We start from the raw sequence: 18,394 nt of genomic DNA on the forward strand, positions 1-18,394 counted from the left end.
CAGCCCCGCCCACCCCGGAGCTCTATCTTTGGACTGTACCCTAGGCACAGGGAGCTGCGTCGGGGAGCGGCAGAAGTGAAACTCGCCAAGTCCCCGCATCACTCTTGTTGGTAGAGACCATTAGTTAAACGCATTTAACCTCAGCCACGAAATCTGGCTTGTTGGCTCGACTTGCTGTTTTTAGGCCCGGCCGTGCCTCAGTTCACTCGCTCTCCCTCCCTCCAGCGCCCGCAAATGGGCCCGTCCAGGCCGGGTGGCGCATGCGCCTCAGAGGCCGGGAGCCGCGGCGGCTGGCCGCGCCGAGCCGGGTCAGCTGTGGAGGGCGCGGGGGACTTTGCCACCCGGAGCTGCTGCGACTCCGGCGCCCAGGCCGCCGGCCTTTGGATGGGGAGTCTTCGCTGGTGACTGTCACTTCAGTCCTCCCTGTGTGGCTTCGAGTCGGGTGAGTCTCAGGAGTCCCGGTCGTTCCGAGGAGCGCTCTCTTCCTGGTCGCGGTGTCCTGGGAGGCCGCGGGACACCCACCTGTCCCTCCTCTCGTGCCCTGCTCGCGCGCGCCCCGCCGTGTCCCTTCCTGCCCCTGTCGGAGGTTGGGACCTTGAAGGTCAGGTCCCTGGTCCTCAGGGCGGACGTGGCTCGCCCTGCTTCGAGGCAGACCACCGCGCGGGGCGCTTTGCGGTTGTAGCTGGAGGCGCGTCCGGGGCCCTCCGCCCGCAGGCAGTTGCCGAGGTAGTTTAGAGAATGCTTTGGTCTAGACCTTTCTCTCTTCGCTGCAGTCTGTCTCGCCACTCGCGAGCCTAGTGACCTGGGCGGGGGATGGGGTGGGCTCCTCCGCTCCTTGAGCCTCGGCTTCCACGCTTGTAAAATGGGTACAACCCATCGCATCGATGGTCAGAAGGGAAGCCATTCACAGCGTTTGACACTAGGAGCGGTGAGCGCTCAATGAATCGCATGATTATTATCATCATCTCGGAGTTAGAAATTGCACGTAGCTGCACCTGTCAGCTGCAGTGAAAGTGGCCACCAGTCTGTCTTGCGAAGCGAGAATCCATGGAGATCCCCATCAGTACACTTTGCAAGGAAGGTAGACATTCGGGTCCCTCTTATTGGAATTAAAAGTTACCGTGTTTGTAGGTTCACGCAAGGTGCTTAATGAAGAGTCTTAAGTAAACCCGCGTTCTGGAAACTTTCATTTAAAACTTTAACTGCATGAAAGAGGTTGGCGCTGGCGAAGGAATTCTGTTGTGACACCCTTGTGTCTCCTTTCCTGTACATACAGGCTTCTGCACGTGTTTAGTTTATTTAAAATGAGCCTCACTCATTTCCATTCTTTTGTTGTTGTTAACTATGTTGAGGTGTGAACCAATTTTCAGTTCTACAATAATCCTGAATTCAACATTTGGCAAGCATTGATTGGGCATTTGGGCATTTACTATGTGCATTTACAAGAACGTTCCCTCACTAGCCTGTGCGTTCTTTGAGGTATATGGACTGATTCTTTTTTCTCTGAAATTCAGGTGATTTGGCAGAATGCCCAGCACCTGCTGAGTACTGTTGTTTGTTCAGGGAGAGTTGCAGCTTCCATTCCTTAGGAAACTATGTGGTGGAACTTGAGAGCCTTATGGATCTTTCCCCCAGGCAGCCCAGGGGTTCCTTTCGGTAGCAGTGGGGCATGGTCTGTGTTTGGGAGCACTAGTCACTCAATAGCAGATGTTTAGATTTGGTCCCTGTGCAATTGTGATAAGTAGAAGACTGTAGGGTAGGCGGTACCCAGCTGCGTCTGCTACTTCTGCTGAATATGGTGCATAGTTTGAAATAGTTGCAGAAATATTAATTTAACTAATTCCAGGGCTTTCTGAAAGTAGCCCTTAAAAAATGCATGTTTTAGAAAGCATTGTGTATTAAGTTTACAGTTTTTCCTGGAGAACAGATTTTTCAAACTCTAAACAAGGGACTTTTCTGGATTTGTTTTACTTTTTTTTTTTTTTTTTTTGATGTTTACTTTTGAGAGAGACAGAGTGCGAGCAGGGGAGGGGCAGAGAGAGAGGGAGACACAGAATCCGAAGCAGGCTCCAGGCTCCGAGCTGTCAGCACCAGAGCCTGATGCGGGGCTTGAACTCATGAACCGTGAGATCATGCCCTGAGCTGAAGTCGGACGCTTAACCGACTGAGCCACTCAGGCTCCCCTGTTTTTTGTTTTAAAAAGACATTAGAAATTGCAACTGTAGAGTACATTTCTTTCTGGTGCAGCCACAAAACAGCAAAACCTTTGGAAAGAAAACACAAGTGACATTAAAATAGGGGGTTTCCTCCTCGTGATTATAGATTTGCTGAGGTGTTATTAAAATGCTTACTCCTTTTTCTTTAGTAGAGGTCGTGTATTGCTTACTTCTTGGCTTATTTTTAAAAACTGTGCCACCTGGTGGTTGAAATCTATCATGGAATACTCATTAGAAAATTTTACCTCTGCCTTGGTAGAATCAGGTGAGTAAGACTGTAATCTTTATGTCTTTAGTGAGAGTACCATACTGCTTCTGTCCTCCCAGCATACCCCCAAGTAAAGGTTAAAATTGCTTTGCAGGGGCCAATCACCCAGTTATTGTCACAACTGAACATTTTAAAGAGTTTCAGCATCTGTTTTAGTATAAACGTTTGCATGCTAGAGGCAGTGGGTGGAGTTGGGGAGGGAAGCCCTTTAACTGTGACAAGTTAACCTGGTGTTTTCTAAATGCCAGTGTAAAAGTGGGACTGAAGTTTTGTGTCTAAATCATAACAGTGTGAATGGAATTTATTCCTCTTTCTTAGTGCACACAGACACATGTGAAGTCTTAATCACAAATGTTCCCTTCACCTTTGTTTCATCAATGCTGCTGATGTTCATAATTATTTTGGCATTACCCTTTTGAAATTTTTTTGTATTTTCCTAGTGGTGATAAGTTTTTATCCATTGCGAATTTCATTTCTGAAAATAGGTTAAAATCGTTTAGTTGTGAACTTCGATTTGAGAAGAAAGTGAAGAATGCAGTGCAGAAATACACTCTGTGACATCCTTAATTGATGTAGCCAGTCTCTTTGGGGTACATTAAGACAGGTAACCGAGAACTTCCCATTGCAGCTTGCTTCATTGTTGGACAGCTCCAGGAAGATGACGTCTTCCACTCTTTGGTTTCCAGACCTGTCCTCAGAAATACCTTGGAAACAGCATTGCAGATTCAGTTCAGCCTTTCCCGTCATGTGATGCGCATTTCACATATACAAATAATACTTTGCAAATGTCACGCTCACTGCTTACCATTTCAGATACTCCCACATGTGTTATTTTAAACCTCATGACCCCTCAGAGATATAGGTCCAGAGCTAATACCATTTTATGGAAGAAGAGACTTAGGTCAGATTAAGTAACCAAAGTGTTATAACCTATGGACAGATAAGTCCACAACTCTTGCCTTCAGATCCATCGTTTCTCCTACTTAACCAGGTTGTTGCTTTTCTCTGTCACCTCTGATGGGGGCTTCCCTAAATTGGTTAATATTCCCAGTTTCATTAATAGCTTCTTACGGATCCTGAGAAGAAGAGTTTAAGAGTAGAGGCAAAGCCGTCTTCATCCTGAGCAGTCTCTCTAGGAATATTCACATTGTCAATATTCTGGACTTGGCTGCTCAGGACGAATACAGTATTGTCCTTTTTCTTGAGGTAGACTGACCCTCTGTTTCTAGGAATGCAGGATAATGTTACATGGTCTTCTTTGGAACCTGCAATTAGTGCTTGTTGGACTTGTAGCCAACCAGAGGCTCTTTGGGAAATAGTTTTTTCTTTTTTTTTTTTTTTAAATTTTTTTTCTTTTAACGTTTTTTTATTTTTGAGACAGAGACAGAGCATGAACGGGGGAGGGTCAGAGAGAGGGAGACACAGAATCTGAAACAGGCTCCAGGTTCTGAGCTGTCAGCACAGAGCCTGACGTGGGGCTCGAACTCACGGACCGCGAGATCGTGACCTGGCTGAAGTCGGCCGCCTAACCGACTGAGCCACCCAGGCGCCCCGGAAATAGTTTTTTCTATCTGAATGTATTTCACCCACAAACTGCTGGAAAGTTTTCTGTTTCGAACATGGGAATAATTTGTCCTGGTTTAGAGATTGCACTGGGAAGTAGTAACTCTGCCACTTGCTATGTGACCTGGGACTTATTTTTGATGTGAACATGTGAGTAATGCATACTTGAAGTACAAAAAGGCAATTTCTTACGGTTCCAATGAATTTACAGTTATTGGAAGGATTAGAAGACTTGTGCCCAGTGTGTGGTAAGTGTTCAAAAATTATTTTCTACACTAATAATGTAGATACAGTCAGGGCCTTGAAGGAATGTTAAAAGTAAGAATATGGAATATACATTTAGTTTTCTTCAGCTCATAAATTACTTTGAGTTATAATAATGTTTATTAGAATAGGCTTTTATTTTTTAATTTTCTAAATGTTTGTTTTCGAGAGAGAGAGGGAGAGTGAGAACACAAATGGGGGAGGGGCAGAGAGAGAGAGGAAGACACAAAATCCGAAGCAGGCTCCAGGCTCTGAGCGGGTCAGCCCAGAGCCTCTCACGGGACTCGAACTCGCCAACCGCGAGATAATGACCTGAGCCGCAGTCTGATGCTCACCTGCCACCCAGGCGCCCCAGAATAGGCTTTTAAAGATGACTGCTGGAAGATATCAGCACTCACAGCAAGTGTTGTGGGAACAATGGCATCGTTTTATAGCTGTGAGTGTGGCAGTACACCCATGTAAGCACCAACGGGAGGCGCAGCCAGCCGGGTGCTGGAAGAGAGTGTGGGTACAGGGTGGACAGAGGGAAAGAAGACGGTATCTCATTGAAAAGGTGGGGTGGAGGAAAGGGGGGGGGGATGACTGGTAAAGCAAGGAATTTGTTAGATAAGGGATTAGGTAGGTCAGTGTTTAGAGCTGTAGATTGAGAAGTAGTCGTTTAGTTTTTTACCAAGAAGAATAGGAAAAGGAAACTATATGAAACCATTCTCTTCTTTGACATAGTTACATAGGATACTAAGTAGAGAGGAAGTTATCTTATTGGTACCCTGGCTGGGTCTACAGCGCATAAACTTTTGTAACAGAGGGGGGAAAAATATACATCGTGGTATGTATGCATTTGTACTTATATACAATGTGGGCGTATTTATCTCAGCTGCAAAGTGTCTTCTAAAGTATTTAATGGGCCAATCAAAGAGGTCATTTCAGTACATCATAAGCTTGTTTCCAAATTGTAAAAGCACAAATCTGAGGACTTGGTTGATAGAGGTGAAAATGTTTTGTCACATTTACAAAATAAAAAGACAGTTTCTAAGTGACTTAATAGTACATTAGATGACTTAAATTTCTAGACCGTATGAGGCCTCATTTTTCTGAGGGAAAAGATTATGTCATTAAGAAGACTTCGTAGTCAGCGGCAGGCAAACAACTTGAACTTGGCTGCATTTCCAAATGTGTTTCAGAGACTCAAGAACTTAGTTGGGCATAGCGGCCTGGTTTGGGATTGTCAGCTGTGGTTTGCGGTGTGTGTGTGTGTGTGTGTGTGTGCATGTGTAGTCAGTCACTCAGTGGAACAGTGATCCACTGGTCTTTTTGGAAATGGAGTTCTGAAATAGTAGGGATACTGTAATGCTCTGGAATTCTTTGTTTAGACATTTGTAAGGACTTGTTGAGAGTGGAAGGTAGATAGGCAGTTTGAAATTCTCAAATGTTTTTGTATTAGCTCTGTGAAGATATAATTTACATTTCATAAAATTCACCCACCATGAGTTCAGTGATTTTGGTAAACTGCTATTGTGCGGCCACTGCCACAATCCTGTTTTAAAATGCTTTCGTCGCGCAGATGTATTTCTTTGTGGCCAGTGACAAATAATCCTCTCACTTTCAGGTGTAGGCAAACCATCGGCTTTTTTTCTCTACCATTTTGCCTTTTCTACACATTGCATATAAATGGAATCATATATAGTCTTTTGAATCTGGCTTCTTTCATTCAGCTTGGTGCTTTGAGGTTCATCCACATTGGCGCCTGTGTCCGTGCATTCCTTTTAATTGCTAAATAGTATTCCATTGTCTAGGCATACCGCATTTATTTATCCAGTTGGCAGGTTATTGGACATTTGCATTGTTTCCAGTATTGGCTATGATGAATAATGCTGTCAAAATTAGCATACATGTCTTTGTGTGGTTTTATGTTTTCATTTCTTTTGGGTATATTCTTAGGAGTGCGGTTTCCGTGGTCAGGGGTCATTTGGTAAGTATGTGTTTAACTCCTTAAGACACTGCCAAATTAAGTGTGTCCTATTTTACATTTTCATTAGCAGTGCATGAGGTCTGTTTTCTCTGCATCCTAACCATTGCTTGGTATTGTCTGACTTTTTGATTATAGCTATTCGGGTGGAAATGAGTGGTATCTCATTGTGGTTTTAGTTTGAATTCCCTGTGACTAATGGTGTTCAGCCTTTTTTTTTTTTTTTTTTATGTGCTTAATTAACCATTCTTGTACCATCTTCTATGAAGTATTCAAATCTTTTGCCCATTTTGGGGGTCCATTTTAAACGTTGCGTTGGTTTGTAAGCATTCTTTATATGTTCTAGGTAGCAAGTCCTTTTTCAAACATGATTTGCAAATATTTTCCCCTAGTCTCCAGCTTGTAGGATATTTATTTTTTAGAGCAGTTTTAGGTTCACAGCAAAATTGAGCAGAACGTACAGAGAGACCCAGTGTGTTCCCTGCCCCACACATGCACAACCTCCCCCGTGATCAGCATCCCCCGCTAGAGTTGTGTGTTTTTACAACTGAACCTACATTGACACATCATCATCACCCAAAGTGTGGCTTATCCTTTTTTTAAAATTTATTATATATGTCATGAAATGCTCACCACGAGAAGCATATTACAGTATTATTGACCGCATTCCCTGTGCTCTACTTTCCATGCCTGTGTCTTTTCATTTTCTTAATGGTATATTTTTGAAGCGAGAAAGTTTTAAGTTTGATAATATTTTACCAATTTTTTCTTTTATGAATTGTGCTGTTGACCTAAGAACTCTTGGTCCTGCCTAAGGTCATTATTTTAGGTTGTCTTTCTTGAAACCTTTTAGAAGATTAAAGCAATCATTGGTTCTTTCTTTTGGTAATCTTTTCCAAGTTAAAAAGAATAGGTTACAAAAAAGAGTAGGTAAATAGTGCTACATAACTATAGCAAACACTTCAAAATAATGCTTTTCCTTTGACCTTGGCTGCTAATTTTCTCCTTTGTGAATGAACCAATTAAATTTAATTTCTGGGATTTCAGCATCTTGCTTTCATTGTAATAATTGCGTTTTATGGACAGATCTGCTAAACTGAAAAACTTTTTTCACATCTGCTTTTTGTTTCTCTTCATTGTTTAGTTAGATTTTCTCAGCCAGATGTTAGGAAGAAAACAGTCCATGTTAATTCACACTAATGTGAGACTGATGGGGCTTTAACCCTCTGAGAGGAGTATACATTTTAAAAGGATTAATAAACCAGTTCTCTTGTTTTGTAGAATTTCATTTGAACAAAATGAGTTGTAATCAATTTCAGGAATGTGGGGAAAATAATTGAAATCAGGCTTATTAAGAGAGGCTGGCCGTTTCTGCTAGAGCACTTCTTTCCAGTGTTGGGCCTCTTTAGCAACTGCAGGTTCTCTGAACACCTGATAACTTGCTGAATCTGTTAAACTGCTGGATAAGGAAGCTGAGGCTCAAGGTTGATAATTTGCCCAAGGTGAGCATTCCTTTCTGATAAAGCTCACTGCAGATTTTTACTGAAGTAGCTTAGGTCGCATTAACAAGCACAGTCACACATATTCAAGACACTCTTGTATCCACAGGTCGCTCTGCTGCGCTCCATCCCTTCTCCTAAAGATGCATCCTGACTTATCTCCACACTTGCACACTGAAGAATGCAACGTCTTGATTAACTTGCTTAAGGAATGTCACAAAAATGTAAGAGTTGAGAAAAATGACCATAAAGCAAAAATGAAACTTAGGTACAACACAGTGATGTGAAATGTTACCTCCACTGATGGAAGGGGAATGATAATATGGCGGATCTTAGCTTACTAAAGATTAGTAATTGATGCTTGTGATTTTTCAGATACCGTTTCCATTCGTGATTACTAAAAATTAAGCATGGTAGTTTGTTAGGGAACTTTTGAAATGATATGTTACAGTCAGAACCCATGTTCTTTCAATAAAATACTTTCCTTTTTTTAAGTACAGGATGTTAGAACAATTACGTTAATCTGACTCTTCTGATCATAATGCAGTTATTGTAAGAATTTTCTAAGATTTTCCTTGATGTCCATCATTCTGTGTTTAAAGGAGATTGAAATTTTTTTTAATAATTAGATATTAGCTAGGTTTAAATTATGATTGGCCTAACTTGGCAGGTTTACTTACTTGTTAGTGGAATGGAAGTAAAATTCCATGGTTAAAACCAAAATGGAAAGGAAACCCATTTTTGGAATTTATTCACTTAAGCCAATATTTTTATGGATGTCAGATATTAAGCTTTTTTCATATAATTGATGCATGAGACAGTTATAAGGAGCATTTGTGGTTTTAACTTTGCATGATGCGTTTTCCTCATGATGTTCATAAACTGTGGATATATAAAATTATAGTATCAGTATGTATCATTTAAATGAGTAAAATTTAAAGGCTAACAGGTAGTAAGTACTACCTCTGATCTGTGAAGTTAGATATTTTTTGTTCAAAGAACGTTGTTGGTGACAATATACTTGAGACAGACTTTTTTCAGCATACGTGTGGATCCAGAATTGATATCATGTCTTTAACATTATTTTAACGTTATTTATACGTTATACATTATTTTATTTGTACGTTATTTTAATGATATTTAACGTTATTTTGTGGGTGTGCAGTCGCGTCCCATTTGGTTTTAGAGTGTGTTTCCCTGATGACTGATTTTGAGCATCTTTTCATGTGCCTGTTGACCATTCATATAGTCTTTTGCCTATAGTTTATTTTTTTTTAATTTTAAAATTTACTTATTTAATTATTATTATTTTCTTTGCCCATATTTTAAAATTGGGTTGTTTGCTTTATTGAGTTTTAAGAATTTGTTTTCATTTGACATTCAAGACCCTGTCTTGACAATTGAAGACATTGACAAGCGTGTGGTGAGTATGTTCTCAGTCTGTGGCATCCTTTTTCACTTTCTGAAGGTTGTGCTTCAAAGAGCAGTTTCTAAGTTTGATGAAGTCTAATTGCCAGTTTTTTCTTTCAGTGTTTGTGAGGGGTTTTGTTTTTGTTTTGTTTTTTTTGTTTGTTTGCATTCTAAGGATCTTTGTGTGTTTCCTGCTCACAAAGATTTTCTCCTTTTTTTCTTCCAAAGGTTTCAGGCTTTTAGCTGTGACATTTAGGTTTGTGACCCATTTCAAGTTAATATTTGTGTCTGGTATGAGGTAGGAGTCAGTGTTTTCCTTTCTCTACGGGTATTGTTTTTCCAGCACTATTTGTTGCAGACACCAGCCTTTCCCTCCTAAATTAACTTGCTGCCTTTGTCAAAAATCTGTTGACCACACATGACTGGGTCTATTTCTGGGCTCTAGTCCGTTCCGCCGATTTATGTGTCTGTTCTGAACACCAGTTAATTCCAGTGTTCTCCTCGTGGGGCCAACTGGGTCCCCTGACGGGTTTGTCCTCTTCTCTACCCTCGCTCACTTTCCACACCGCATCAGGAGTGACTGTTCAAACTATGTTCAGGCATCGCTCCCCTCTACCGGCTCCCTTTGCTGCGGTACGCGATCTCACTTTCTTCCTTCGTGTTGTTTCAGGACCTTCATGAACATGGCCCCTACTTAGCCTTGGGTTTCACACCCTCCGGCACTCTTTTTTTCCCCTCGCCCCCCAGCGACCTTTTCTGCAGTTGTGTGGAGCACACATTTCTCTCTTCTGAGGCTTTGGGCTTGCTTTGTCCTTGGCTTATCTTGGAGCCCTCCTCACTATCTCCTCTTCCCCGCATGCTATACCAGGTTTCATCATCCTCCAGGTTTTATTCTCTGTAATCTGTCCTTGCCTCTTCATTTCCTCCTTTCCTGGCCTAGATTCTCTTGGTGTTGTCACTCTGTCCTCTAGTCACACCATACGTAGTCCATTTCCTACTTCAAGGGACTTCTCACACGTTTTGGTCTCAGGACTCCTATACACTCTTAAAAATTCTTGAGGACCCCAAGTAACTTTTGTGTGTGTGGACTCTAGCTACCGATATTTACTGAAGTAGAAATTAAAACTGAGAAATTTAAAAAAATGTAAATGTATATAAAAATACAATAATAAATCCAATACATGTTAACATAGTAATTTTTCACAAAAAAAGATCTTATTTTCTGAAACAAAAGACAGAGTCAAAAGAATGACATTGCTTTTGGGGAGCCTGGGTGGCTCAGTTGGTTAAGCTTCTGACTTCAGCTCAGGTCCTGATCACGGTTCGTGGGTTTGAGCCCTGCGTCAGGCTCTGTGCTGTCATTGCAGGACCTGCTTTGGATCCACTGTCCGCCCTCCTCTCTGCTCCTCCCCTGCGTGCGTGCGCTTGTGCACTTTCTCTCTCTCTCTTAAAAATAAATAAACATTAAAAAAAAGAAGAATGACATTGTTTTTGCATTTTTGCAATTCTCCTTGGTATCTGGCTTAACAGGATGTAGCTGGAGTCTCCTGTCTGCCTCAGGTCCAGTCTTTGGTGATGTTGTCCTCTGAGCAGCCTCTGGAAAGTTCTGTAGCCTTGTGAGAGAATGACAGTGAACAAAACAAATAAGATCTTTGATTATCAGGAGAATAGTTTTTATCTTATACACCCCCTGGAGAGCTCCTGGGAACTCGTGGGTGCCCCTGGACTGCACTTGGAGAACCACTGTTTTATAACAGTCACTCTGTTTGTTGACTCACTCTGTTCTGTGACCGTGTTCTGTGAGAGTAGGGCCCAGGTCCACCTTCCTCACTACTGTATCCCTAGTCCTTGTCTTCGAGATATCGACTGATTGCCCATTTATTCAATCACTGGCCCAGTTTGGTTTTCTGGAAACAGACATCACACACTGGAGGCCTTTGCTCTGTGTGTGCAAGATAACTGCAGTCCATGGGCGTTCCTTTTACCAAGTCCAGCGGGACACTTTGGGTTTGTTTTGCACATAATGTCACAAGAGTGTATTTCTTTGGGCTTAAATATTGGGGTGAAAGCGAAAAAAAAATAGCTGCTGTCCTTGATTTAAACATAAGATGTATGTGTATGGGGTGATAGGAATCACTCTGAACTAAACTGTGAAATACTGCCTTACATTCTAAACATTAATCCTTTCTTTTGTTTCTGCCTCACCAGAAAGTGTGTGAAAATGCATTGTTCCCGTTCATCTGTGGTCAGAGAAATAGTTTAGGAAAAATACACAAGAAATACTTATTCTGAAAAGGTCATTAGGCAACCAGTAGGAGGTGTCAGTTTACCTTAAATGCTTGCCAGAAAAACCAACCCATTCATTGACTGGACCAGAAGAGGACATTTAAAGCGGCGATGAAGCAGGGGGAAAGGAGTAGCGAGGGGCATAGCTTATAAATTATGTGTTGTCTGTTTCCATGAAAGCCTTAATTGGAAAGAAAAGGAACAGGTGCCTATTATAACTACAAGTTCAGCATTTATGGCATGTCGTTTTAGGCCATCACCATGCTGTCCTGGGCACCCTTAAAAATCGTGATGTGCAAACGCACTAATTATGGCACTACTAAAAATTCGTGTTCTTGACTTCAGCCTTCATTGTGATCTGCTTTGGAGCATTTGTACTTTTTGCCATGATCATTGTCGTAGGCCTTGAAACCACTGGGAGATTTTTATTTTTGCTTTTCAAAGAAAGCAGACTTTGAACTTCAGACATAGATTTTCTGATATTGTGGATTAGTGGCTTATTTATGTGGTCCATATAGACCGTTTAATAATAGTGTTACGTGTTTCTGATGTATTTTGATGACATTTTGAATGGAGGCCAATGAGAAAATAGTGTTGGCACTCAGCATAGATTAGGTAATTCTTCAGTGGGACAGTGTTTGCTATTGAAGGAAGTTACTGGTCATGTTAATATGGCCACAGTGCACTTTGACATCACTCCCCGTAGTAGATGATGGATTGTGCTGTGATGTTAACATGCCCTTAAAGACAGAGGTACTTGAAAACAGAATTGCTTACACTCTGTCATTGTGAGGTTTTGGCAGTTTAATAGGCTTCCCTTTTAGTAAGGAAAAGTCTTTTGGTTTTTCATTTCTACCTACAGAGCTTTTATCTCTCCTTTAGGATGGCCAGGATAAGTCCATTTATTTGTACACCTCATACCTGTGACTTACCTATTTGTTTATTAACAATGTGCTGACACGTTAAACCCATTTCTGTAGGAATAAGTATTTAAATTCTGTGTGCCAGAGACCTTAGCATGTTGTGGGATGAAATATTTTACTCCTTTTCTTCCTTTTAGCACAGCATTCTGAAATTTTTTGGTCATTGCAATGATCTTGATCGGGAGATGAGAAAATGCTTGAAGAATGAGGTAAGAAAAGTGTTAAAGAATAAAAATGGTTGAAGAGTAGAATAGAACATTTTTGAACAATATTTTACAATATTGCCATTATTAATTTTTATTCCGAATTTTAGTATAACAGAATTGACTTTAGACGTACATCCTCCCCTAAAACCAAGAGGAGAAATAAAAGCCTTTTCTGGGGACAGTTAGAACATTGCTAAGATTTTTTTTTTGTTTTTTGTTTTTTGCATGCACGTAAATGAAAACAACTTCCTTATTGTAATCATTGTAACTCTCCTGTATGAATTGCAAGGTTTGGGAAGTTGAATTTGTTTAGCAGAAAGACTTCTGACAGTCAGCTATTACCTGTAGTGGGTAACAGATACTCTTCGGGCCTGTTCCCTCATAGAACATGGCGGGAGCCAGACATGGTCTCCTCACAGGTTTAAAATTGTGAATTTCTTTATAACCATGGCATGTACAAGCCATAGGGATCTAGTTTGACTTGATTGGAAACACTCATTTCCTAAACTCGGTGTTAGGCCATGACACATGGACTTGGACATATAGTAGGGTGCTTTTGAAATCTTTGAAAAGACACGTATTTTTTAATTTTTTAAAAATGTTTATTTATTTTTGAGAGAGAAACAGAGCACGAGCAGGGGAGGGGCAGAGAGAGAGTGAGACACAGAATCTGAAGCAGGCTCTAAGCTCCGAGCTGTCAGCACAGAGCCCGACATGGGGCTCGAACTCACGAACCGTGAGATCATGACCTGAGCCAAAATCCGGCGCTTAACCGACTGAGCCACCCAGGTGCCTCAAAAAGAAATTTAATTCCCTTTCTTTTCACACATGAGTTGTGTTATGTCCAAAACCTTAAAAAATCTATAACTATTAAAACCTGCCTTCCAGTTTTTTTGCATTTTCCATATTTTTGAACTTCTTTTCCTATTTGCCTCATGGTGAAAGGTATTAGTTATAATATTTGAAGCTGTCCAGCATCTATATTTTTGTTTTTTGTACTTTCCAATCTGAGGCTTTGGGGGTTTTTTGGTTTTGTTTGTTTTTTCTCTTCCTAGAGTCCCTTTCTAGTGTCTGTACTGTTTGAAGAACTTTCTGGAGTTCTCACTTCAGGGTCATCATTTTCTTTGCACAAACATGTACATGTATAAGTGTTTTAAATTGATTTTTCAAGAGTTTTTCTTCACTGGTAAAGCTAGTTTATATGAAAGCTGAACCTAGGGCTTTGTTTGGTTTTCATAAGGATTATGGGAAAACGAAGCCCACGCTGTGGTGTTCATTGCAGCGATTTATTTCTCACATGCTTTCTGTTGTGTCTGTTCGCCTTTTCCCCTAAATTTAGACTTTTTTTTCTTCTTATGGTTCACTAATTTTTGCCATTGGTGTGGTGATTAGATCTTTATATGAAATTTTCTTCCCAGACGGTCCTGAGACGTTAGTGACCGTTTGGTAGGATGTTGTAGATATTTTTCTTACTTTGCTTTCATATAAATTTTAGATTTTCTCCTTGACTTATTTTCTAAGTCCTCTGTGTGGTTTTTATGTTGCTTCATTACCTGATTTATGGATGTTTTTCTGTCTGTACTTTCATGCTTCAGTCCTCTGAACCTGTGCTCATTTATTTCCTCTCTGCCTTTAATGCTTTCTGGTTTACCATTTACTGCTCTCACGTGCTCCTCTATCATTTCCTTCATGTGCCATTTGAGTGCTTTATTCCTTGAAGCTTTTAACTGGAAGGACCTGGCCAGTTTCCCTTTGCCTCTCTTTGCCACTGTGTTACTGCCCCCCCCCCCCCATTCCCCATTTTATTGAAAGAATCACTAATACTACTTTTGCAGCGTCCTTTTTGTTCCTCTTAATTGTTCGGTTTGGTTTAGTTTTTGGTTAACTGAGCTTCCATTCTATCTACATTGTTCAGTGAAGTTTTGTGAATTACATCACATGCATATATTTTTCTTTTCCTTCTTTTATTCAGAGGCCATCTGGACTCCCTTTGGGCATATCTTAACATATATTTTAACATAGAGTATAATTTGCTCTTTAACCTGTTTTTTGGGGCCACCTACACAGTATTCTGAAGATTTACCCTTAAAACCCTTCTCCCAGCCTGATTGCTGGTGGGCAGTCCAGCATATGTGATTAAAGATAGATATCAAATATTTTTCTCCGAGTGTGTATCTCTGCATGTTCTAGAATAGTGCCTTTAAAAAAAAAAACAAAACCAAAACTTGTTAAAGCAATGAAATGCCCTTTTCCCCCGAAAAATCTTCAGAAGAAAATTAATGTATGACAGATAAAAGGAATGATTTTGGTTAAAGGGACCTGGTGTTTCATCTATAATTTGAAGTGGTCCTTTGATGGGGCAGAAAAAAATTTCGGAAACTATCATTCCAGAAGCCATGTTCTAACTCTTCAATCAAAACTTTCGGTCCAGAAAACTTCTTAAAGATCATCTAGCCTAGCTCCCTGTATTTGAGGTTACGGGACCCGAAGATGTACTGATCATGCACCTCCACACCATTGTCTCAGGGGTCAGAGGCGGGGGATCCAGTCAGGTCTCTAGTTAGCTCTCTATCACTGATTTCATTTCTGTGGCCTCTTCCCATATCTCTGGCTCCGAAAAGATTTTGACGTCTAGCTGTTCACAATACTTAGTTTTTTCAACTTGAATTTACTTTTATATTTTTCCCCTTTTTCATAGGGACCCTTCGTTCACCTTTAAAATAATGTCTGTATTGGTGTATATAAACCTGTACATATATCCATGTAAAAACACTTATATTCAAGTTTCTCTGCTTTAAATGAGTGCATTGTCTAAGTGCCAGGCTGTGTATTTCCTGTTATTTAATAACCTACTGATCAGAATACTAGGCTGAAAACCTCCAGGTGAAATCTGCATTTAGATCCGACTAATTACAGAAATGTAGGATTTGGGGAGAATCCGTTTGATGACTCTTTATAATGAAAAAAATCCTGGGAAGTTTAGCTGACTAGAAGTTTCCACGTGAACTAATAGGATAATATGGTTGCCAAGAGCCATTTACTCTTGATAATATTTATAGAAATAACATGTCTAGGTCCTAAGAACTAGTAGGTCCACTGTAGCCCACGTCTATCAGACTGTGTGGAGCTCTGTATTTAATTCTGGTTGTGATATTTTTTATCAGGAATATTGATATTAAAGCGCTTTATAAAAGGTGCTTGGTAGCTATTAGAAGGCAGAAGCCATGTTCTGTGAACCTCTATGGAAGCCAGGAATGTTCAGCCTAAAAAAGAGGTAGTAAGTGGGTCATCTGTAACCAGATATTTGCCACATTATAGCAAGCAAGAAGAAATAGGCAGTAGGAGAATTTACATGGAAACACTGGTTCAGCATAAAAAACACTTTGGAACAAGTAGAAGTGGCCAACAGCGAAATAGGTTACCTCTCAAGGTAGTGAGCTCCTCATAACTATAAGTGTTCAAGCAGAGGTTAGATGCGTGTGATCGTGAGTTCCTAAAGAACAGGGACAATACTCACTCATCTTAAATATTTCCTGAATTCATATTTTGGGAAGAAATTAATTCAGTAAATATTTGTGCATCTATTAGGATGTAGGTGCTGTACTGTGTTTGCAATTTCAGATTCAGTGAAGTAAAAGACAAATAAGAATTTTATCAGCAGAAACAACTTATTTTGCAAATATTTTAAAATATCTAACTCCGCTGATATATAAATGGTAATATAATCTGCTGTCTCTTTTCTCCCCTTTCCTTTTATTTTCCAGTACATGGAAAAGAGGACCAAGAGCAGGGAGCATGGCAATGCGATGAGAAAAAGACTTTTTAATCCCGCAGAGGAATCTGAAAAATAAATTGCAGGCATACCTCGTGTTATTGTGCTTCATTTTATTGAGCTTCGCAGCTAGTGCATTTTTTTCAAATTGAAGGTTGGTGGCAACCTCGCGTCGAGTGAGTCTATTGGTGCCATTTTTCCAACAGCATTTCTCACCTCGTGTTTCTGTATTGCATTTTGGTAATTCTTACAATATTTCAAACTTTATAATCACTATTATAATTCTTACGCTGGTCTGTGATGTTACTATTGTCATTGTTTCGGGGCATCACGAAGCGTGTCCACAGAAGACAGTGAACTTCATCAGCGTTGTGTGTGTTCTGACTGCTCACCTACCAGCCCTTCCCTCGTCTCCCCTTGTCCTCGGGCCTCCCTGTTCCCTGGGACTCAGCAGTGTTGAAATTAGGCCAGTTAGGAACCCTACGCTGGCCTCTAAGGGTGCAAGTGACAGGAAGAGTCCCTTGTCTCTCACTTTAAGTCAAAAGCTAGAAGTGATTATGCTCAGGCAGAAGGGCATGTTGAAAGCGGAGATAGGCCGGAGCCAGGCCTCTTGCATCATTTAGCCAAGCTGTGAGTGCAAAGGGAAAGTTCCCGAAGGAGATCAAAAGGGCTCCTCCAGCGGACACACAAATGCAAAGAGAGCGAGAGGACTTACTGCTGATGAGAAGGTTTCAGCGGTCTGGATAGAAGAGGAAACATTCTCTTAAGCCAAAGCCTAATCCAAAGCAAAGTGCTGACTCTCTCCAGTTCCATGGAGGCTGAGAGGCGAAGAAGCTGCACAAGAAAAGCTTGAAATTGGCCGATATTGGTTCGTGAGGCACAAAGGAAAGAGACTGTCGTCCTAACCTCAAAGTCCAAGGTGAAGCGGCAGGCGCTGTTGCAGAAGCTGCAGCCACGTGGAGGCAAGGCCCTTCACCAGCAAAAAGACTGACTTGCGGAAAGCTCAGGTGATATGGTTAGCACCTTAGAAACAATAAAGTATTTTTTAATGAAGGCGTGTACATTGATTTTTAGACGTAATGCTATTGTATACCCACTAGACTACAGGGTAGTGTAAACATAACTTTTATATGTGCTGGGAAGCCAGCAAAGTCATTTGACTCATTTTACTGTGGTATTTGCTTTCTTGTGGTCTGGAACCAAATCTTTAAGATCTCTGAGGTTTGCCTGTATACTTCCACTAGGTGCCTTAGCTGAGAGAAGACTTAAAACCTCTTGGTGGATAACTGAAAGAATCTTACCTCATTTGGTCTCCAGAATCCTTTGGACAGAAAGTGACTCATGAGAAATCAAGCCATGGAGAAATATGGAAACCCCGATTCTGAGTATTTTGTTAGGCAGAGAGCCTTAGGTACTCTCTCCCTTCTGCCAACACACCTGACTTGTAACATGTTCCTTCCCTTTGCCAACAATCAGTTAACATTTGCGTAACTTATCTCCTTCAATAAAATAATTGACTTGAATCATATGGTCTCTGTTCTCTTAGACTTGCTTGCAATTAGGGCAAAATGGTCCCATTAGACTCTCCTTTTTGACAATGTACTGATTTTGGAGCTTAAACATTGAAGACACAAGCCAGGGCAAAAAGAGTTTGGGGGAGTCTCAGCTGTATTTATATGAAAATGGCCCAACTTTATTGTTTCCAGATTCATTTCTAGTGGTCACCCCTACCCCCCTACCCCCACCAGGGCTCTTTCTGCTAGGTGTTTCTGAAACTGGTGACAATCTAGAAGTCAGCAGCTTCCAGCCACAGCCGCAGCAGGGTCTTGATCTTCTTGTCAGTTGAGATGTCGACAGATTGTGAGCTGTGTGCACCTTCTAGTGAAGTCTGTGTATATGTCCAGAGTGAGGCCTTGTTGATAGTAGTGTTCAATAAGTGCTTTTCTCATCATAAGAGGTGTTCAAGGGGCTGGACATCCACTGAGCAAGGTGGTCACAGGGAGTAGCAGGCATTTGCTGGA

General features: G+C 41.0%; 1 protein-coding gene across 5 annotated transcripts; it reads left to right on the forward strand.

The window, feature by feature from the left end:
* Positions 1 to 59: 59 nt before the first annotated feature.
* CMC2 (C-X9-C motif containing 2) lies at positions 60 to 17,896 on the forward strand. 5 transcript variants are annotated; one of them, XR_003426262.2, is made up of 5 exons: positions 60 to 442; positions 7,886 to 8,000; positions 12,533 to 12,604; positions 16,366 to 17,380; positions 17,618 to 17,896. XR_003426262.2 is itself a non-coding variant. In XM_027076269.2 (5 exons), the coding sequence occupies exons 3-5, from the start codon at positions 7,920 to 7,922 to the stop codon at positions 16,450 to 16,452; spliced, it is 240 nt and encodes a 79-aa protein (XP_026932070.1). In that variant the 5' UTR covers positions 325 to 442; positions 6,250 to 6,280; positions 7,886 to 7,919; the 3' UTR covers positions 16,453 to 17,896. The 5 variants fall into 5 exon arrangements, 4 of the variants coding, with proteins under 4 accessions (XP_026932069.1, XP_026932070.1, XP_053067312.1 ...); XM_027076269.2 differs by adding an exon at positions 6,250 to 6,280 and having other exon boundaries at positions 325 to 442; positions 16,366 to 17,896; XM_027076268.2 differs by having other exon boundaries at positions 16,366 to 17,896.
* The last annotated feature ends 498 nt before the right edge of the window (positions 17,897 to 18,394 follow it).

The sequence above is a fragment of the Acinonyx jubatus genome, chromosome E2 (assembly GCF_027475565.1).
Source record: "Acinonyx jubatus isolate Ajub_Pintada_27869175 chromosome E2, VMU_Ajub_asm_v1.0, whole genome shotgun sequence".
In the NCBI taxonomy this organism is placed as follows: Eukaryota; Metazoa; Chordata; class Mammalia; order Carnivora; family Felidae; genus Acinonyx; species Acinonyx jubatus.

Excerpts from the sequence above, each read along its gene's own strand:
- CMC2 (XM_027076268.2), top strand. The coding sequence starts at position 261 with ATGCGCCTCAGAGGCCGGGAGCCGCGGCGGCTGGCCGCGCCGAGCCGG. Across the intron at positions 8,001-12,532 it reads TTAAGGAATGTCACAAAAAT|CACAGCATTCTGAAATTTTT; the intron begins GTAAGAGTTGAG and ends TCTTCCTTTTAG. Across the intron at positions 12,605-16,365 it reads GAAAATGCTTGAAGAATGAG|TACATGGAAAAGAGGACCAA; the intron begins GTAAGAAAAGTG and ends TTTATTTTCCAG.